At 44.8% G+C, this 18,986-nt stretch overlaps 2 protein-coding genes across 2 annotated transcripts; both read right to left on the reverse strand.

Annotated features, from left to right (window-relative positions):
* Nucleotides 1-84: 84 nt before the first annotated feature.
* On the reverse strand, nucleotides 85-5,224 carry NDUFV1 (NADH:ubiquinone oxidoreductase core subunit V1). The gene is made up of 10 exons (XM_083699465.1): nucleotides 5,018-5,224; nucleotides 4,647-4,729; nucleotides 3,969-4,139; nucleotides 2,822-3,005; nucleotides 2,433-2,622; nucleotides 1,544-1,756; nucleotides 1,232-1,398; nucleotides 1,076-1,157; nucleotides 593-738; nucleotides 85-428 (listed from the first exon to the last, which is right to left on the reverse strand). The coding sequence occupies exons 1-10, from the start codon at nucleotides 5,096-5,098 to the stop codon at nucleotides 345-347; spliced, it is 1,401 nt and encodes a 466-aa protein (XP_083555591.1). The 5' UTR covers nucleotides 5,099-5,224; the 3' UTR covers nucleotides 85-344.
* Nucleotides 5,225-8,942: 3,718 nt separating this feature from the next.
* On the reverse strand, nucleotides 8,943-18,056 carry GSTP1 (glutathione S-transferase pi 1). The gene is made up of 8 exons (XM_083700055.1): nucleotides 17,970-18,056; nucleotides 15,294-15,620; nucleotides 15,077-15,115; nucleotides 14,484-14,590; nucleotides 14,180-14,267; nucleotides 13,439-13,542; nucleotides 11,737-11,844; nucleotides 8,943-10,112 (listed from the first exon to the last, which is right to left on the reverse strand). Coding segments are annotated over exons 2-8 (636 nt in total). The 5' UTR covers nucleotides 15,295-15,620; nucleotides 17,970-18,056; the 3' UTR covers nucleotides 8,943-9,923.
* Nucleotides 18,057-18,986: the final 930 nt, after the last annotated feature.

The raw sequence follows: 18,986 nt of genomic DNA on the forward strand, positions 1-18,986 counted from the left end.
AAGGATGCTTTTTTGACAAATACAGTAGCAGAAGCCCCCCCTTTTAACCCTTGAACAACTTTAAGAAATATAAAACAATTCAAAAAACATGCAACTATCCACTTTATTTTCCCTATGCTTGAAAAGTACCCAACAGACAAGAAGTAAGTTACAACCATTTAATAGATAATGTGCGTTTTAAGAAAGCAAAGCAGAACAGTAACTGAAGTAGGTTGTCACCCATCTGACACAAATCAAGGAAGCACGCTGCTCTCAATGCCCAAGCCAAAGCAGAGCTTGGCCTGTCTTCATGTGAACGTTTTTTATACAGTCAAATGTATAAAGGGGTGACTTCAGTTAGGTGTTTACCCAGATGCCTGCTGCACCTTAGATTCACTGTACTGTCTCATCCGTTCCTCCAGCTCTGGACGGAAGTGACGAATCAATCCCTGTAAGAAGGAAGTAGGAATTAGCAGAACACACACCTCTAGATATACATACATCCCTTTGCCAATTAAACATCCAGATTCTAGCATATACTGTCTCAAGCAAAACCACAAGATTCTTCAGCACATTCTTCACAAGCTAAAGAGAAGAAGGTTGAGAGAATTACCTGTACAGGCCAAGCAGCCCCATCTCCCAGGGCACAGATTGTATGGCCCTCAATTTGCTTGCTAATCTCCCAAAGCGCATCAATCTCTGCCACTTGTGCATTGCCTTTCACAAAACGCCACATCACCTTGTTCATCCAGTCAACACCTGCACAGAGGGAATCAGTTTCAAAAGAATCAGAGGCAACTCCAATGCTTATGAAAAGATAAGTAGTCACAGAGAGAAGAAACAGACCATACATCAAGTCACAGCACAATGCTGGACCAAAAAAAAGAAAGAGTAAATGAAGTTTGCATACTGAACTACAGGCCTGTTGTCAATATCCTAGGAAAGTTGTTTTGCTTTCCAGAGATCTTTAAGCATCAGTTTTCCTCCCCACACTTTAATCAGGGCTTGCATATGCCAAGAGGTCTGGATTTATAGACTGTCCCAAATTCCTGATCTGGGGAGGAACTCCAGGGTGACCTTCTGCTTCAACACTCACCTTCTCGGCATGGTGTGCACTGCCCACAGCTCTCGTGTTTGTAGAATTCAATGAGTCGGGCGATGGCTCGAACTATATCTGTCTAAGGTAAGAGAAGAAGGTGAAGACTCATGAAGCAGGATTACAGAGCAGTAGGGGCCAAGGGACTAGCCTTACCGATTTGTCCATGACAATGACAGCTGCTGTCCCAAGCCCAGTCTGTGCCTGCACCAACCCATCAAAGTCCATCGGCACCGTCTCACACACTGACTTGGGGATGAGGGGGGTGGATGACCCTCCAGGAATTACAGCAAGCAGGTTATCCCAGCCACCTCTAACACCACCTGGTTAGAAGGCAAGAGACAATCAGGTGTGGGTCCATGGATGCGCACAAAAACAGGGGACACAAGGCTTCCCCAATAATACAAGTTATTTGAAAGAAGCTGATAGCTTCTTCCTTATGGCAAATTAAGAACTGTTGGTTCTCACCTGCGTGTCGTTCAATCAGATCACGTAGAGGTATTGACATCTCCTCTTCTACAGTACAGGGTGTGTTGACATGGCCTGAGATATTGAAGAGTTTGGTTCCAGAGTTGCGCTCACGTCCAAAGCCAGCAAACCAGGTACCTCCTCGGCGGCAGATGGTGGGTGCCACAGCGACAGTTTCCACATTTGCCACTGTAGTAGGGCAACCAAACACTCCTAAAAACGGAATGGGGAAAACGGACTTTAAAAATCTTTTCAGACTAGCTACTGGGGAGAGAAAATGGGGAAGGAAAGTGATAGGTACTAGAGATTCAGATGAAAAGCCAGGTGGCAGGGGTGGCATGCATAAAATGTGGGAGGGGATTATTATTTTGTTGTTTTTGTTTTAACTATTTTTGTGCTTTTACCTTGTATTTTTATCTTGTGAACCGCCCTGAGATCTTGTGATAAAGAGTGGTAGATAAATCTAACATAAGCGGGGGGGGGGGGGGATCCAGCAAGATAAAGGTAACTTACTTATTTCAGCTGGAACAGGGGTTCTTAACATGAGGTCCAAAGACCTTGAGGGGGTTCCATAAACCATGCACAAAAGAACCACCCCCACGGCAATAAAATTAACTGTATGAAAAAATTTATGTGCATGTGGGAGGGGGGCATAGCTTTCATCAGATTCTCAAAGAAGCCTGTAAGCCAGAGAGGGTTAATAACCACTGAGCTAAAGCATATAGTTTATGTCACACTTGGAAATGTTATGTGCAAAGGAGAGACATAGCAAAGGCCCCCAAAGGAGCTGGGGTGGCAGATATATGTTGACAGAGATGAGAATTTGACAGCAAGGTTGGGCACCAAATCTACACCATCCACCACAGAAGGAGCATTTAAGTTGTCATACCCACGTCAGCTGGGAAGGGAGGCTTGAGACGAGGCTTGCCCTGCTTGCCCTCAATGGATTCGATAAGTGCTGTCTCCTCGCCACAGATGTAGGCACCTGCTCCTCTTACCACAAAGACATCGAAGTCATAGCCAGAGCCACAAGCATCCTTGCCCACCAATCCGGCTTCATAGGCCTCCCTGATTGCCACCTAATGAGACAGCAAGAGTAAGCTAAGACCCACCCCTAAAAAGTTGCCGCCTTGGTTTTCAACACAAAAAATAAAAGCAGGCATACAAGATGCTAAAGGCTAAGGGGGGAAATCAACTCGCTCACTTTTCATAGCAGTTCTTGCAAGGGAAAACAAGAACCCTGCTCACAACTGCACAGTGGTAAGAGTAGCAGCTCACCTGCAAGTTTGAGGCCTCGTTATAGAATTCTCCGCGAATATAAATGTAGGCAGCTCGGGCTCCCATAGCTCTCCCTGCAACTAGGCAGCCCTCCACCAGTTTATGGGGGTCATGACGCATGATCTCTCTGTCCTTACAGGTTCCTGGCTCCCCCTCATCTGCATTCACTACCAAGTACTTGGGTCTGAAACACAGGGAGAATTTGCCTGTCAGCAAAAATTAAGAATCCCAGGAAAACACATTCATCAGGAAGTATCATTTCCATTGCAATCAATACACCAGCCAATGGTTGATATTCAACTAAGTCTTACTCAGAAGCAGGCTGATTGAAAGTCATGAACATGACTTGAATTTAGGTCCATTAATTTCAATGAGTATACTCTGCGTAAGCCTTTGTTCAAGACTAAAAAATCTCTTTTGCTTCAAACTAAATACTACACAGACAGATAATTAATCAGACAAACTCTGTATCCAGTTCCCAGTACTGACACAGACAGCAGGCAGAAGTTTAAGGTCTTAACCTCAAATAATTCACCTGAGGAAAACGGAGAATATTTAGGTGCATGCACTTAATATATTTTATTTATTGTGACATTTGTACCCTGCCCATCTGTCAGAAACCAAGAAAAAATGTTTTAGCCTCACAACCACCCAGTGAGGAAGGTTAAGAAGGCAAATAGGGACTTTCTGAACAGGACCAGCTACTGAAGTGATGCTTAAAGCTGAAATTCCTATGTCCGTGTGCAGAATTCCACCCAATGTGCTAAACTGGCTCTGTACAAAATACAGGAGCTATTCTTTAGTGGTCAAGAATTGGAAGTCCAGAATTGATCTTTGGCATCTGCTGCTTTGTAGAGTCAGGCTCTCTAGATAAAGTAACTTTTGAAATCAAAGGCTCAAATGACTCTAAAGTAGTGGAGGGCATTCCCAGCAACTAAGACACACTGTTTGGAAGGTGTGAGACAGAACTGGAAGCTAGGAGTCCCAAGTTCTGATTCCCAACACCAGCATGGATAATAACCCTTGAAAGCCCAAAGCTGTTTTTGAGATAACCGTGGAAACAATTGCCACTGTTCCAGAGCAAGTTCCTCCATCAGCAGAAATGCATGGTACTGAGTACGAAATCAGCCTTTAGTTTGTAACACACCTGCCATCTGGGGGTTTATTCATGAAGCTCCACTTAAGACCAGTGGGGAAACCAGCCCCCCCACGGCCTCGCAGACCTGAAGTCTTTATCTCATTCAAGATCCAATCAACACCCTTCAGCAGGATTTCCTTGGTTTTATACCAGTCACCTCGGCTCAAAGCCCCTTTCAACCTAGAAACGACAAAAACACTGGGTAACAACAGCTTTCCAAAATAATTCCATTTTGCATACACATTAACATCAGAGGACTATATCATCAGCCTTGACCCTGTATAGAGAACACATAAGTAGAGAAACCTGGAATTATAATATTAATTTGTACAGTACTTCAGCAAAGAATATCCTCTAGAGCAGGCAAGTCCAACTCCCAAGAGACTGCGATCTACGATCGACCAGGAACACCCCACAATTGACCAGTAGATCGTGACTGACCTGTTGGACATGCCTGCTCTCGAGAAATTCCTAGTCACAATGTGGCAGCTCTGTTGGAAAATCCTTTTGGTATCTAATCAAAAGTTAATTTACCAGTTAAAAGCAACAACAACCTGCAAACTTTCCAACTTAATCACCCCCCCCCCTTTGTGCTGGCTTTCCTCCGCTATGTTAAAAACTGACGGCCCCACCTTAATCCTCTTTCATCATTATGCAACACACACCACCCAATTTCTCAGTTCTCACCTCCACTCATGGCGCCCATAAAGATTCGTGAAGATGCGATCCTCATCCTTGAGGGGCCCAAACTGTGTTTTTTTGGGAGGTGCCTGTGCAAGAAAGAGAGAAATGACTGAATCCTGATAAATTTGCCATCCCGGAGCCCATCCTAAACCTGGGGGGGGGGGGGTGGAGGGGAGAGACTAGCAGAAAAAAGGAGAAACCGAAGCCCCGCTCCGAATCGAGGCACGGCAACTCTCAGCCCTTACAGCGAACAAGAAGCGGCAGCTGACCTGTCAAGACCTGTTCTTCACGGCTCCTCCCCGCCCCTTCACCTGCAGTGTCTGCGCTTCTCTTTCTCCCCCGCAGCCCGTCGGAGGGAAGGGGAAAGAACTCACCGATTCCGGAGCTGCAGCGGCGGAAAGGAGACGCGCATGAGCGCAGGCTCCGCGGAGCACCAGAGGCCGAGCCGCCAACATAGCGCCTATTGAAGCCGGGGTCCCCCACTTAGCAACACTAGCCGACCCCGTCACCTTCGTCTGTTTTGCGCGGAGATTCTACGTCACCGCCTCGGGCGGCACGTGTTGATGTCAGCCGGCCCGAGACGAGAAAGAGCGAAGCACTCGGTCTCGCCTCACGTCAGAGCGCAGGGGATGATGGGAGTGGTAGTTCATCAGCGCCCCGCGACTGTCCAAGCAAGTAAAGTGCCCCGCGCCTCGGTTATAGGAACTTCTCAGTGACAGCCAAGAGACCTGATACCATGGAGGTTGCATAAAATAAAATAAAAAGATCCAGGCCGCGTTCAAGATGCGACGGGCGCCGAATAAGCGACAACAGGGGCGCTCGAGAAGACGCTGTTTCCTTTGGCGTCGTTTGAGGCGACTCAATCAACCTTTTTAGCAGAAATGTAGAACTAAAAAAATGCTTCAAAAATAAATGAGCAAAGGTATACAAAGATTCTGCCATAAGGAAAATTGCCAGCACTACATTTCTTTCTAAATTTAGTTCGGGTTTAGTATTATATCGCACTTCCTGCATCTTTTGAAAAAGCCTGTTTACTAAGAAAAGTAGAATCACGATTTACAACGTTACAGCGGTTTTAGTGCTCTGAGTAGAGAGATCGCACCACTTTTATTAAACTTGTTAGGAATCCTGTAGCATCCAGTGCTAGATGAGGAACGTCTCTAACCACTGGCTGCTATGTCCCCTCTGTGGAAGTCGCGCATTGGCCTCCAGAGTCACTTGCGGACTCACTGTTAAGACCGTGTTCATGGAAGACAATCTTCTAAGGTGCTACTGGACAAAAAATATATATTTATTAGGCTACGGTGATCGCAGAAGAAGCAGCAGCTACTTCCCTTGTCTTTCTAGTGACGAATTCTGCCTCTCCAAGAACTCCCCATAGTGTAATTTCTGGAATTTCAGGGTTATACTAAATATCTCTTTCATTCCAGGATTTCCATCTGTGAAAGGTGCTTTACACATTACATTTTAAAACATATTGGTTAAATGTTTTCAGCACACTGGTAAAAATAAATTTCTAAACATGACAAGCACAGGTATGGTTTCTAGGGAGCTGGGATTGGACACACTTAGTTGATAACGTGGAAGAAAACCACACAATGTGTATGAAGCACCTCTGGCTATGACCAGCCACTGTTGCTATGCATGTAAGCAACCATGGGGAAGGACATTGTCTTGTAAGGTGGCCTAGAAAACTCTTGAATAAATAAAATCAGACACCTCAAGAAGATTCACAAGCAACTGCACACTAGAAGGTAAAAAAAACTACAAATGTTTTTCTTATATAATGATGGAAGAGCATGGCTATTGCCTTCAACATATTCAAGTCTATGGAGCAGTATTCTGGAGTGAACATCTTTTGGCAACTCTTTGCCTTTACATAATCAATGTTGTTCCAGGGAAGGGGGAGGGACTGCATTGGGGATATTATTTTCTGTATCTTTCCTTTCTTTTTCTTTTTCTTTTTGTACTTTTCCATGTTTTTTTGATATATATATAGAGAGAGAGAGAGAGAGAGAGAGAGAGAGAGAGAAAAGGGGGGAGAAGGAAATTCACAAGCAGGACAGAAAAAAGATATAGGTAAATGAATAAATATAGCCATCTCTCAATTTTTGCCATCAGTATCTGGTTATTAAAGGGGGACACCCTTTAAAACCTATGATAACAGCCTCCTCAACAAATTTAGTCTGTAATTTTTTATGCATCAAAACCCACTACAGCAATAAATCTGTTAAGAGCACTTTATATATCATTTGAAGAAGTATTTGCACAAGTATTCCCAATGCAAATTTCATTGGATATCCCCAAGTTCATGTTTTGAGTATTACAAATATTTTTTCTCAGTACTGTTCATAGTTTTGTATATATATTTATTTCATAAAATGTATACACCACTTGATTGTAAAAATAAAACCTCAAAGTGATTTACAAAGAGAAAAAATAGTAAAAATACTGGTAAAACAGTTAAGAACAACTACCGTGCTTGAAACATTCAAAAAAATTGAAATCAGCAATAAACTAAAAACACACTAACATTCTACCTATCTGTGTGAATTTGTTATATTCCCTCTCCCATTTCTGAGTTAGAAACTTTATAAAAAATCCTTCCAGTAGCACCTTAGAGACCAACTAAGTTTGTTATTGGTATGAGCTTTTGTGTGCATACACACTTCTTCAGATACTTTAGAAATTTTAGATTGTTTTTTTCCTCCATGGGGAAAATGTTCCACCAGCATAATTTTATTCACTCTTTTCTGTATCTTCTCATTCTTCAGTAATTTCTACTTTCATAGGATGCACACAGAGCAAGATTGCATGTACCAAATTTGGGGTACAAGAAGCCAGTAATACAGTACAGCAAGAAGCTTCTCCTTAGTGACAAGGGAGTATCACAGAGAAACCTGGTTGCCTTCAGATGTTTTGGACAAAGGCTAACCGGGAGAGAAGGAACGGCTCCGAAGCCTTCTATTTCCTTCTATTTCCAAATGTCCTGGCTTTTGCCAGTTTACCTCATTTTCAAACAGCTGTTGCAGTTGTGCTGCCAGGAGGAGGATTACGGAGCTGATCTCTCTGATCCTGTTGATTCTTGGTCTGAGAAGAATGATCTCATTACACTGGAATGGGCTGCAGGGGGTCCTCTTGGTTAGCACAGCAGTAGGGGAAAGCTGCAAGATTCATTCCCAGCACTCATTTAAAAAAAGCAATGTAAACATGCTCAATTAGGCAGTGTAAAGTGGTCATCTCAAGCAGCGGTTGTTAGGGGGAGACAAGTGCAGCCCCCCCAGTTGAGTCTCCAGAGTCCCCAGCCACTCTCACCCTCTTTAGTCTCATCCTCCCCCCAGGCGTTAACATTTGTTTATTACTGGGCAGGTGGTCCGCCTGTCTTATCTGCTTGCCCTCTTATGTTATAGACATACTGTAGGCAAAGGCACCTGACCAAGACTACAGGCAGAGGGAGGCAGTTCACAACACCCTCCAGCAGACACTACATGTGCCCCTGAATTGCTCTGTTCACACAAGACATTGGTGCTACCGTTGCTGCACTGCAGTTATTCACTTGAGAATACAGTGGGCACAGCAGATGCCAGGCAACCCTGCAAGAGAACAGTGAACAAAGGGGTTGGAGGACTGAGCTGTGTGTATCATGGGGCCTGTCTTCACAAGTCAGCCTGTGGACGTCAGGTGGATAAAGCTGTCCCATTGCCAGAAACGAATTGAGATTCAACTGCCAAGTTCTATATGTGGAAGGCTGGGGGGAGGGGACACCATCTTGCCTTTTACCTCCAGCAGCAAAATGCATTGGGAAGAACAAGAGCATGTGACTCTGGATGACAGGTGTCACAGCAGCCTCTATGCAGCTTCAGAAGTTGAAAGGGAACTTTTCTGAGTTACAAATCTCTGCCTGGATGTCTCTATAGAAGGCTGAGAAACACACACAGCCACTGGGTGGATAACCATTTCAGAAGATTGGGAGAAAGCCTTCACATACCACGATAGCAATCATGACCCTGTGACTGTAATTCTGTACCTAACTCAACCTCTATTGTTTCTGGAAAGAGAAAGTATTCCATGATCCAGAGATAAGAGTAGAAGAGCACCCTGAGCATAGGCAGACCTCTGGATCAAAGCAACCATCTTAACCCTCAATAAGTTAATGAGCTCACTTATCTTGCTTCAAGCCTCCTGGCTCAGCTTAGAGCAAATGGCAGCCTAGATGAGATTACCCTAAGCACCCACCCCCTCCCTAAGCACAAGCCAGGAGGAAGTTTCCAGCAAAAGAGACCATTTTGTATAACAGAATCTAATTTAATGCCATTTGTTTTATTCTTAGACTTCAGTGTACAAAATCATTACAATTCTCATTATAACTTATGCCATAGGCTAGGAAAGTGATGTGCTTAAAGCACTCCAGGGAGCTTCGTAACGGAACAGGGATTTGAATCACATTGGCCCAATGGGATCTTGCACCTGCTGTTTCCCCAATATGATTCAGAGAACATCTAACCTGGTTGAGGAGTGAGCCATTTTACCAACTTGCTGTCACAAAATGCAGCGCAGGCTAAAATCTCTCAGCCTCAGGCATGGCAATATGTGCACACACCTACAACTGAGGATCACATCCTATGCATCTGATGAAGTGAGATCTAGTTCACTAAAGCTTATGAGCCACTAAACTTTTAGAGGACTATTATGGCTACCTGTCTGGAAATTACCAAGATCAAAAGGTGGGAAGTGGAGAGCTAGAGTGCATCGAAATGAAGTGGCCAACAATATATTATTATAACTTTTAAAGGGGTGAACAGAGCTATGGGACTCCGATTCTGATCAGGGGGAAAGCATGGGGCGGGGGAATAATCACACACAGCCTCCTTGATCTAAAAGCAGGAGCTCTTGCATTTACTTCTTTTTAACCACCTTGGCTATATTCACCCTTAGTTGTCTTGTGCTGCACTTCTGAAGCCACAAGAGCTATAAATCCTAGCTTATGGCTTCACTATATAGGCTACCCTGGGTTCATTCGGGAGGGGAAATGGGATATAAATTTAACAAATAACAATTGTAACTACAACAATTATAATAAGCCACTTGGCTCTAGCAAATTAATCACATCTCCTCTTGATTGCAGTGGGCTTCTGCTGAATTTAGTTACCATACTTTCCCTACCAAGCAAAGATGTGCAGAACTCTTTATTGAAACTCGCTTCATTAACATTAGTGTATACAAAACTACAAAGCACCCAGAGGTCACCAGAAAAGCTGCAACTTGGTGAAGGAATCCATTTCATTGCTTGCCATTCCCATTGATGGGGCGCTGCTTGTGGGCATCAGACTCCAAGAAAGCTTTGAGGAGCGGTCGGGCGTTGAGCCGCTGCACATAGCTAGCCAGCAAGGGGAGGGAAGCCAGGCAGTCGGGGGCCAGGACCAAATGCACATTTAATAGATCAAGCAGATTGTAGTCAGCAAAGGAGATCTGGAGGAAGAAGAAAACAAAAGAGGCAGGTGTCCGTGGGTGAGAGAGAAAGGGCCAGTCAAATATAAAACACCATCATTCCTCAATACATTAGATGTAGCTTAAGCAGGGGGAAGTTCACATGGGGCGGGTGTGTCACAGCATACTACAGTGGTATCTCGGGTTAAGTACTTAATTCATTCCGGAGGTCCGTTCTTAACTTGAAACTGTTCTTAACCTGAAGCACCACTTTAGCTAATGGGGCCTCCTGCTGCTGCCGCCACGCTGCCGGAGCCCGATTTCTGTTCTCATCCTGAAGCAAAGTTCTTAACCCGAGGTACTATTTCTGGGTTAGTGGAGTCTGTAACCTGAAGCGTATGTAACCTGAAGCATATGTAACCCAAGGTACCACTGTATAGTAAAACACACCAGAGCATGCATGTAAACTGAATACAAGACAAGCCACTGCAGGGATAATCTCTACCACATTTTTGGCTGCACACCTCCTAAAGCAGAGGCAGGATTTTGTGTGTGCAATAATTCTGTGGAATTGCAGGAAAGCACAGAAGTCAGAACTAGGTACAGAATCTCAGTTTTCTTTTAAACTGTTTTTAAAAGCAGTTCTGTCAAGTTTTGAACAGTGTGAATAGAGGTCCCAAACAACTGTTTTTCACTCCTATAATTTTGAAAATGTCCCATTTTTAATAAAAACATGAAATAATTTTTTTAAAAAAGCAAATGTTCTAGTTCTTATGGCTATGGTGAGAGGCTTAGAAGCATAGAGGCAACAAGTAGCAAAATCTCAGTAGCCTGAGTGAGTGGTTACATAAGGTTCTGGTAACTAGGGATGTGGTTTCAGCGGCCTGAATTGATTTTTGCCCCTCCCTTGACACAACATGCATAATTTACATAGATCCCGGAATACATCATTTATTGGTCATAGAATGTGGATTTATGGGCAGAATCAGCATCAGCCCCTGGCACCTTTGGGCAACTACTAGGGCTCCAGTGCTCTTGCAGGGACCACTACAGAATATTGTTTTTCTCTGACCTGGCAAGAAAGCCCACTGGTCAAGGAGGTGGCCTAGTAGGGTACCCAGGGCTCTGGCAAACCTGGAGCCAGGCCTGCAAGACTTAATTTACAGCGCGCTGGGGGGGGGGGTGAACTAGCCCATCCTTCACATGCCACATTGGACAGGTTGGGGAGGCTGGCCCATCTGTCAATCACCTGATGTCACCTGAGTGCACTCAAAATGTGCTCCCAATTCTTCTGTTGCACCCTTAGTTTTGATTTTTTAAAAATATATACCATGGACTAGGAACAGCTCTGGATGGAGGATTGAAAACAAAGTACAAGCTGATGAAGTAAAGAACTATAGCAAGCATAGGGATGCTTATCAGGATCATCCTCCTGACCAAATTGGCCATCTTTTCACTCACCTGTCATCACAATGATATCAGGTGCAATATGCTTTGAAGACCTGAAAACAGCACTACAAGGCACCTTGCAGGGTCCTAGTAAAACGAAGCCTCCCGCCCCTTCTTTCAGCAGGGGTTTCCATGAAAAATCTTTCCTGAGATGTGAAACCCCCCTATTGGACAAGACCAACCCACGACTGGATCTCCAGCAGGCAGATTGCCTTACCTGTTTGCCTACAATGAAGGTCTTCCCACCATCATTCTGAGCCAGAAGGTTCTCAAAAGGACGCAGCTCTCCCGGCAAGGCCTTAATATAGTCCGCTTTGCCCGCCTCCTGTCAAGGTACAATAATCATTCTGCTAGAAGAGAGCTCCGAGCCTGGGTGACATGACTCATTGCAGTGGAAGCAAGGAACCTGCATTTTCTTGGCTCCCAGCAGCGCTCTTTCATTACAGCGGGAGTGGGGAATCTGTGGTCCTCCAGGGGTGTTTGACTCCAACTCCCCTCTGTCTCAGCTAGAAGAGCCAATGATCAAGATGATGGGAGTTGGAACCCAACAACATGCATAGGGATACAGGTTCCCCATCCTCCTCTTACAGGAAGCACATACAGCCATGCCCTCAGGCAAACCAGACTCTACTCTCTCCCAACTTGTCCCTTTTATCAAGGACCATTTGCAACTTGGGAGTGATCATCTGAACTGCACACATTTGGATTATAGGCTTGAATGTTGGGGCTGCAAGCATCTAGGCCAAGCTGGGGAACCCCAGAAGTTCCCATCATCTAAACTGTTATGGCCAAAGGTCAGGAATTATGGGAGTTCTAGTCCAACAGGTTTTCCTACCCTGATCAAGGACGTTTCTTCAATAAAACCCACATGTTTTAAGACATCTCTTCAAAAAAGATTTCCAAAAATGAAATTTTAAGGAGGTAAAAAATAAAAGGAATTAAGTTAGGCAAAAAACATGTAAGGTAAGAGCATATGCGGATGACCTGATAATAACAACTGAAAACCCCAAAGAGAGTATCCCCACAACAATAAAAATAATAAATGTATTTGGTAAGCAAGAAGGATTTAGATTAAATTACAAAAAATCTAATTTGTTGGCTAAGAACATGAGCCTAGAAGAGAAGAAAGATCTACAAGAAAGCACGGGTCTAGAGATTAAGAACAACATAAAATACTTAGGAGTTTGGTTATCTGCTAAATGCATAGACTTGTATCAAGAAAACTAGATAAAAACATGTAATGAGATTAAGAAAAGCTTGGAAATCTGCAGCAAACTCCACCTCTCCCTTTAAGGTAGGATATCAGCAGTTAAGATGAATGTTTTACCGAAAATGATTTTCTTATTTCAAACCATTCCCATTTAGAATATCTGCAAATGGCAAAAATGACAGGGAGAGTAAGAGGGTATTTGACGCAAAAAGTAAATCAAGAATGGATTATATTCAAGGAATATCTGAAAAATTACTGTGACAGCAAAAACCTCCTGGCAGATCTTGAATGAGTCTTGCAATGTATAGATAATATATGTAAATTTAATGTTTCCATTTTATTTCTTTTTTCTTTTTCCAAAAGACTTAAGAAAATAATATAATAATATGATACTGTGTAAAATATAACAAGTGTAATGTAGTTTTTTTGAGAACAATTGTAAGTCTATTTTAGGACTTTTTAAAAATTTATTGTATTTTTAATTTTTTTTGGTGTATGGGATGGGATACAAATTGTAATATAGTATATTGTTGTATAATTTTGTGAAATATATTTAATAAAGACTGGGGTTTGGTTTTTTTTTTTTAAAAAAAGACATCTCTCCATCACCCTACCTAGTTGACAGATATTTCAAGAGTCTATTAAGGGGACAGAGCTCTCAATTTCAGTGTATGGAAGCAAACTCAAGCCCTCCCACACCCAAGCTCACATAGTTTTGATAGATGAGGCGGCCATATTTAACACGCAGGTCCTCCACTCCATCATTCACCATGTCCAGCAGCGTCGCTTCACGGGCATCTTGACCATAGAGTCCTGAGCAGCAAAGAAAACGGGTCGGTGAGGGAATGTTCAAATTACTATCCAGACTCTCTCACAGGATAGTTGCACAGAGAGCAAGAGCTCTCATCTATCTGCTGCTTTCTTGAGGGGGAATATTTTAAAAAACAAAACTTAGTAACTACCAATTGTGCCCCATCCCCCCCCCCCAAATGCTGCCTTCAAGTAGTGAAGGATCTGGGCCCCAATGCAATTTTGACTTCCTGTTTTATATATTACCCATTGTCAACTGTCACTTAATATAGTTTTATGTTTTTGATTCTTGGATTCTTGTTTCTTCCCTATTACTTTATGCTTTTATTTTTGTCAGGACTTGTGGCTGGTATTACTCAGAAAAATACTTGTATCATTCAAATATTAAAGTGGTGTACAATTAATAAACATCTAAATAAACACCCAAATCACAGGTGAACACAAATTAGTGCTATCTTCTGTTACCACCACCATCGCCATCTATTCACCTGCTGACCCACCCAAGAGGCATATTTACAGACACACATCTCCTCCATATGCATGCAGCTCTCCCTTGGAAAGGCAACCAGCACAGATTTGCCATAAGCCCAGGTCCACACACTCCACTTCTACTTGCACCCCTGCCTATCACCAACCGCACCGTGATTCCTTGCCAAGTGGCGCAGGATCGCATTGGACTGGTACAGCAGAAAGTCTCCATCCTGCAATCTAGGCAGCTGGCCAAAGACCTGGTGAGGAAGGGGAGGAAAGGCAGAAAGGTTAGTGACTGGACACCCCATACCTATTTCTCAGTGAAAAGGGGCCCGGTTGGCTTGTAGCTTCCAGTGTGTAGACAGAGGAGCAAAGGACCAGTGTGAAGGGCCTAGGAAAACCCATTTCTCACAAGAACAGACTCACTGCCCGCCTCCCAAATCCTAATTCCAGAGTTTACTACTTATACTCACACAAGATTTCTTGAGGTCTCCCTTGGACCAAATCTCCATGGTTACCACATCCTCTTTCCACTCCTGCCCCTGATCTGCCAGCAACATCCTCATGGCCTCGCAGCGCCCTAGGAGGGGCAGAAACCCAAATCATCAGGTGTGAACACACAGCACACTGGTTCGTTAATTCTCACAAGGTGCCTGAGGTCTGCCCACTGTGCTTTAAGAAGCACCCGCCATCTTCTCTCTCATCCTGCCCCCTTCCAGAAAACCATTCCAAAGCGAAAAACCATGAGCTCCTCCATTGATTTCCTCGGGTCTGCAATCTTTCTCACTCCGTCTCCATCTAACAGAGAAAGCTCTCGCCTGCAAAACGTTTCTCTCCAGGTCAGAAGTGCAATCCCTTTCATTCCTGTACAGTAAACCTCACGGAAGTCAAACAGGGCTGCTTTCGAGCAATCATAATAGGCGAAGATCCGGCTGTACTGTAAATGCATTATTCTGAGGTTGCCCCAACACTTTCTCTACTAAAGAGGGGTCCAAACCCATCATGATCATGGGGTGGGGGGGGCATGAATTCATGCAAGTCTTTAGTTACGTGATTTTGCACTCACCGCGTACGGGGAAATAGGTGATCGTATATTTTCCAGGCACTAGAGAAAAAGATGAAGAAAAGACAAAGCAGATCAGTTGGACTGGCACGCCTCCTTCCTTCTCTTTCCTCCGCTACCCACGCTAAACACTGCATTTTTATTTATTTTTTGCATGCTGGGGAGGGGGCTAACCGCGCGACCCTAACCACTGAAGCCCCACTGAAATCACTGGACTTACTCTCGGGTAAGTGGGAAATAGGATCACGAAGCCCTAGCAGGTGTCGCCTTCTCGTGCCCCCAGCAGAAGCCCAGTGGAGGAGGAGGATCCCGTCCCGCGTTGTACTCACTGCCGGAAATTTCCGAGAGCCAAAGAAAGCAGCTCAGCCTCCTCGGAAGAATGCTGAGTCATGCCGTAGCAGCAGGCCTTTCTTAAAGGGGCAGGAGCTACCCAGATCCTGCACAGAAAGAGCGCTTCCAACGTGGCCAAGTCATCAAGCCAAGGCGGATCAAAACTTAGCCCCAGGGAATAAAGATTCTGGTGGCTTCAGTGCTACCAGGATTTCACCTGCCAAGTTAAAAAAAACAACAGACGCTTCTGTACATCTGCGGATGCTGAGCTCCATTGTCCTTATTGATGCTGGACCACAACCAGCTCTTATCAGGAGGATCCGGATTAGGAAGCAGGGTTTGGGGGCAGGGAGGGATATGTGTGAGGGGTGAATTGCAGTGCCCTGAATTCTTTGAATCTGCTTTGAATGCATGGCAGGGGGGTTGGGCTAGATGATCCCCAGTGTGCCTTCCAACTCTACAATTCTCAGATTCTATGTGCTTTCAGGGTATACTGCACACAGTAACTGAAAAAGCTGCAACCAGTTTGCTAGGAAGCAGCAAACAAGTTTGCCAGAATCCAGCTGTGCCTTGGGAGCAGAGCTTTGCTATGAAGGGAAAAGCCCAGCTGAGAGTTCTTGTGCAGAGGAGGAGGCAAAAGTTGAGGTTGAGAGCAAAGCCACTGAACCCTGAACACTCCCTCTGCCAATCTGCAGAAGCCCTGCCCTGCATATACAGATCTCCTTTCCCTAGTCTACTGTCCTCATCTCTGGACTCAAACAATTAGTGGGGACCCAGTTTTGCATCCCTCATCCCACTAGCACCCTCCACAGGGTCTGACCACCCCCTGCATGACATCTCTATGGGATTCATGACATCAGGATCAATACAGATTGTGGCTAGCTGTGTGAATGTGGCTGCAAAACTAGATGAAACCCAGTGAATGTGGCTGCTTAGATGAAACCCAGTGAAATCAGTGGGGATTCAGTTGATCCGTATCAGTACATTTATATGCCTCCCTTTGCCTTAGAGGAAGGGAGGTCAGCAAGGTTTACTCGCCTGGGGAGTGGGGATCCCTCTGTGGGCCAGATTGCGAGCATGTGTGAGCGCGTGTGCCCACGATTTCCTGCATCTTCGTAGACACGATTTTCAGCATCTGTGCAGACGCGATTTCCAGTGCCGCGGAAGCAAGTCCCCACACCACGTTGCGCAGGTTTAGTGCAGCACACGGGGACTCGCCGAGCAGCGGCTCAGTTCAGGACTGGCTCGTGGGCCAGTTAAACGATCCCCATGGGCTGCTTGTGGCCCATGGGCCTTAGGTTGCTGACCCCTGCTTTAAGGGCTCTTCAAAACTTTGCTTGCCCCATGCCTAGAAAGCACAGGTTCAAGAGGTTTTCCGTCTGCCCCAGAGGAGCCCTAAGATGCTCAAGACAGTGCACACAATTCTCACCCCATTTAACCTTCACACCAACCCTGTGACCTAGGTTAGGCTGAAGGGTAGTAACTGTCCTAAGGTTGCCCAGTGAGTTTCGTGACTGAGTGTGGATTTGAACCTGGATTTCCCTGGTCCTTATCTGATCTGAGTGATACTGCACTAAAGCCTTTTCACCCCATTTTTTTGTTAGATTAGTTTCCAAAGCAGCTTCAACAAAACACAAGGCAAACCCATCCCTCAGGCTCACAGTATCTAAAAGATATAAAGGGAAAAGGACTTTGCACCTCTTTGTTTGCAATGCCTGCAGCCATCATTCAATCCCCTTCAAAGCACACACTCTCACTAAAAAGCTTTTCCTGGATCACTATAGCTTTACTTTACAACTCTGCCTGTGACAACTCAGTCTTCTGTTATAGTACCTGCCCTAACCTTGCCACTTTTTATTATTCACTTATCTATTTTATTTATTTATATCCTGCCTTTTCCCCAGACTCAAGCCTCTCCCTATTCCTTTACCTTTTCCACCCTACTCTGCATGTAAACCTGGGCAAAGACAGGTCTTCTTCAGGAAAATGTATGGTGTCTGTACTTCCCAGCATACTCTGTTGGTGTAAAGGAAGCCTTCAACCACGCAAATGAGAGCAATGCTAGCAGCAACAGGAGTGAGGAGGAGGTGGCTGACTGCTGTTGCAGCAACAGGAGTGAGGAGGAGGTGGCTGACTGCTGTAATATCAGCTGAGGACACGGATGGGAGACAGTTGCTATACACTGTTGCCTGGTCTGAGCCATGGCCATTGAGATGCGCTACCCCTTGTGAGCTCTCCATGGCTGCTGTCGCTTTCTCCAGGGCATTATGAATGCCTTTCACACTTGCGTCACTTGGCATTGTTTTCCGTGCTCTTCAATGAGGTGCAGATGGTACTTCCACTGGGGGGAAGAACAAGATTCGTTCATCTAATGAACTCTTTTCAGTGTATCTGAAGAAGTGTGCATAAAAACGGAAGCTTATACCAAGAACAAACGTAGTTGGTCTCTAAAGGTGCTGCTGGACAATTTTTTATTTTTATATATATTTCTTTTCCCCCCCATTTGACCAATAACAAAGGAGGATGATAGCAATGTTTCCTTGGGTGTTTAACTGGGGGTATTCACCTCCATCAGCTCTACCTCCTGCTTTCTCACCCTCTCCGAGTGCTTTAGCTTGAGTGGAATGTGTCATGGAATTGTGGTAATGCCTCTTGCTTGTCTCAATGGAAAGAGGCATGAGCATGTGTGGAAACCTCTGACTGTTGTGTAGTTGAAATGCTGCCTACTGCACAAAGAGTCACATTCAGTGCTCTGCCCACTTTTGTCTCTGGCATCACCTCCCACTGGCACACACGACCCAATGGTCACCCACGAGGGAATGTGGCACTTAGGCTGAAAAGTGTACCCCACTCCTTGTTTACATGCAAAATTGGGGACGGATAAAAGAAAGTGCTTCTTTTTGCAGCGCATAGTTAAACTATGGAACTCGCTCCCACAGGAGGCAGTGATGGCCACCAACTTGGACGGTTTAAAAAGAGGATTAGACAAATGCATGGAGGAGAGGGCTATTGATGGCTGGTAGCCATAATGGCTCTGCCCTGCCGTCATGGTTGCAGGCAGAAATGTTTCAGAATACCAGTTGCTGGAAACCCCAAGAGGGGAGAAGGATCTTGTGCTCAGGTCTTACTTGCTTCTTTCCCACAGGCTTCTGAGTGGCCACTGTGAGAACAGGATGCTTGACTAGATGGGCCATTGGCCTGATCCAGTCGTCTCTTACTGTGTTCTTTAATTACATGGGTCCCTTTGGGAGATGGGAGGTGAGACAGAAGCACTGATGGGGCAGTGAGAGAATTCACCCATCAAGTTATAATAATAATATAATAATAATTTATTATTTATACCCCACCCATCTGGCTGGGCTTCCCCAGCCACTCTGGTGCAGCTTCCAACAAAATATTAAAATACAGTAATGCATCAAACATTAAAAGCTTCCCTAAAGTTCAGCTCTGTTGGGTTGGCACTAGAGCCAACAGTAAAAGACCACTGACCATTAGGTCCAGTCGTGACCGACTCTGGGGTTGCAGCGCTCATTTCACTTTATTGGCCGAGGGAGCCGGCGTACAGCTTCCGGGTCATGTGGCC

The sequence above is a fragment of the Podarcis gaigeae genome (genome assembly GCF_964106915.1).
Source record: "Podarcis gaigeae genome assembly, chromosome: 1".
NCBI lineage: Eukaryota > Metazoa > Chordata > Lepidosauria > Squamata > Lacertidae > Podarcis > Podarcis gaigeae.